Source organism: Echinops telfairi, unplaced genomic scaffold (assembly GCF_000313985.2).
Source record: "Echinops telfairi isolate 266 unplaced genomic scaffold, ASM31398v2 ScPeMD7_5;HRSCAF=22, whole genome shotgun sequence".
Lineage (NCBI taxonomy): Eukaryota > Metazoa > Chordata > Mammalia > Afrosoricida > Tenrecidae > Echinops > Echinops telfairi.
Window position 1 is genome coordinate 37,295,509 of NW_022103901.1, and position 1,184 is coordinate 37,296,692.

The following is a 1,184-nucleotide window of genomic DNA, read 5'->3' on the forward strand; positions in this document are numbered from 1 at the left end:
CTGTAGAACAGGATTGGCCTAGCCCCTTGGGTTTCCAAGACTTTTTAAGTATTTGTAGGAGCACGAAGCCTCACCTTCCTTCTGAGGTGTAGCCAGTGGCTTTGAACCACTGACCTTGTGGTTAGCAGCTCAGTGCATAGCCCAGCAGATTTGGTTTCCACTCTGCTCCCCAACGACCTGCCGCCCTGAGGAATGTTCTCTCCCCCCAAGCAGGAGCTCCTGCTAGGATTAACGTGGAGTCTGGGCCATGGGCCAGCCGGCTCCCACCCCAGTGATGGACGAGGCCACCTTCAGAAGCGACACCGTGCTGTCTGATGTTCACCTCTACACCCCAAACCAGAGACACCTCATGGTGCGGCTGAATGGCAAGGGCCAGCCCGGTAAGGGCCGCTTTGGACAGGTCCCAGCCCACACCCGGCCTGTTTCTCCTGTGTGCGAATCGGAGCCAGGCGTTTGAACAATATCCTCACACCTCTTTCTCCTTCTGCTGCCTCCTGAGCATCTGCTGCTGCTGGGCCCAGGACTCCAGGCTGGGAAGGCCCCTTGCTCTCTGCTCCCCACTGCAGCCACAATGTGAGACATAGGGGCCTTGTGTGCCAATGGGGGGAGCCTGAGTTTTCTCCTGAGAGCCCCAAGAAGGCACTGGAGGAGCAGAGAGCCCCAGGGAACCTCAGGGTCTCATTGGCACTTTTCACAAGATCCCATGGCATGGGGAGTGGGCTGTGCAGGAGTAAAGACTGCGCGTGTGGTAGAAGGAGCCTGGGGCAGAGGGGTGGACCTAGAGGAGCAGCCCAGTAGAGTGTGTCCAGGAGGAAGGAAAGGACAGCCACCCCAGACAGAGGGAACTGCCTGTGTGAAGGCCCAGAGGCCAGAGCTGGAGCTGGCCCCCATCTGCCTGGCGGTGACACATTTCCCTGAGAGGAGAGGGCCCAGCTCCGCCGTGTGTAATGGGTGTGGAGGGAAGAGGGGGAAGGGAAGTAAGGAGTTCCAGGGCTCTGGGACCCACTGGGCATTAAAGCCAACCAAGCCCACCTTCGTGGAGTCCATTCCAGCTCATACGGACCCTCTATTGGGCTTCCAATACTGTCAGTCTTTATGGGAGCAGACAGCCTCTTCTTTCTTCCGGGAAGCAGCTGGTGGGTTTGAACCATCCTGACAGCACCACCAGGTGCTTTGATTTCACT

The 1,184-nt window shown here is 58.2% G+C and overlaps 1 protein-coding gene across 1 annotated transcript in view; it reads left to right on the forward strand.

Moving 5' to 3' along the window:
* The window catches only part of METTL22 (methyltransferase 22, Kin17 lysine), a 15,130-nt gene that overhangs the window by 1,943 nt on the left and 12,003 nt on the right, over positions 1–1,184 (forward strand). The window contains exon 2 of the mRNA XM_004706240.2: positions 214–380. Coding sequence (XP_004706297.1) covers positions 248–380 — 133 coding nt within the window. The 5' untranslated portion in view covers positions 214–247. The remainder of the gene's footprint in view (positions 1–213; positions 381–1,184) is intronic.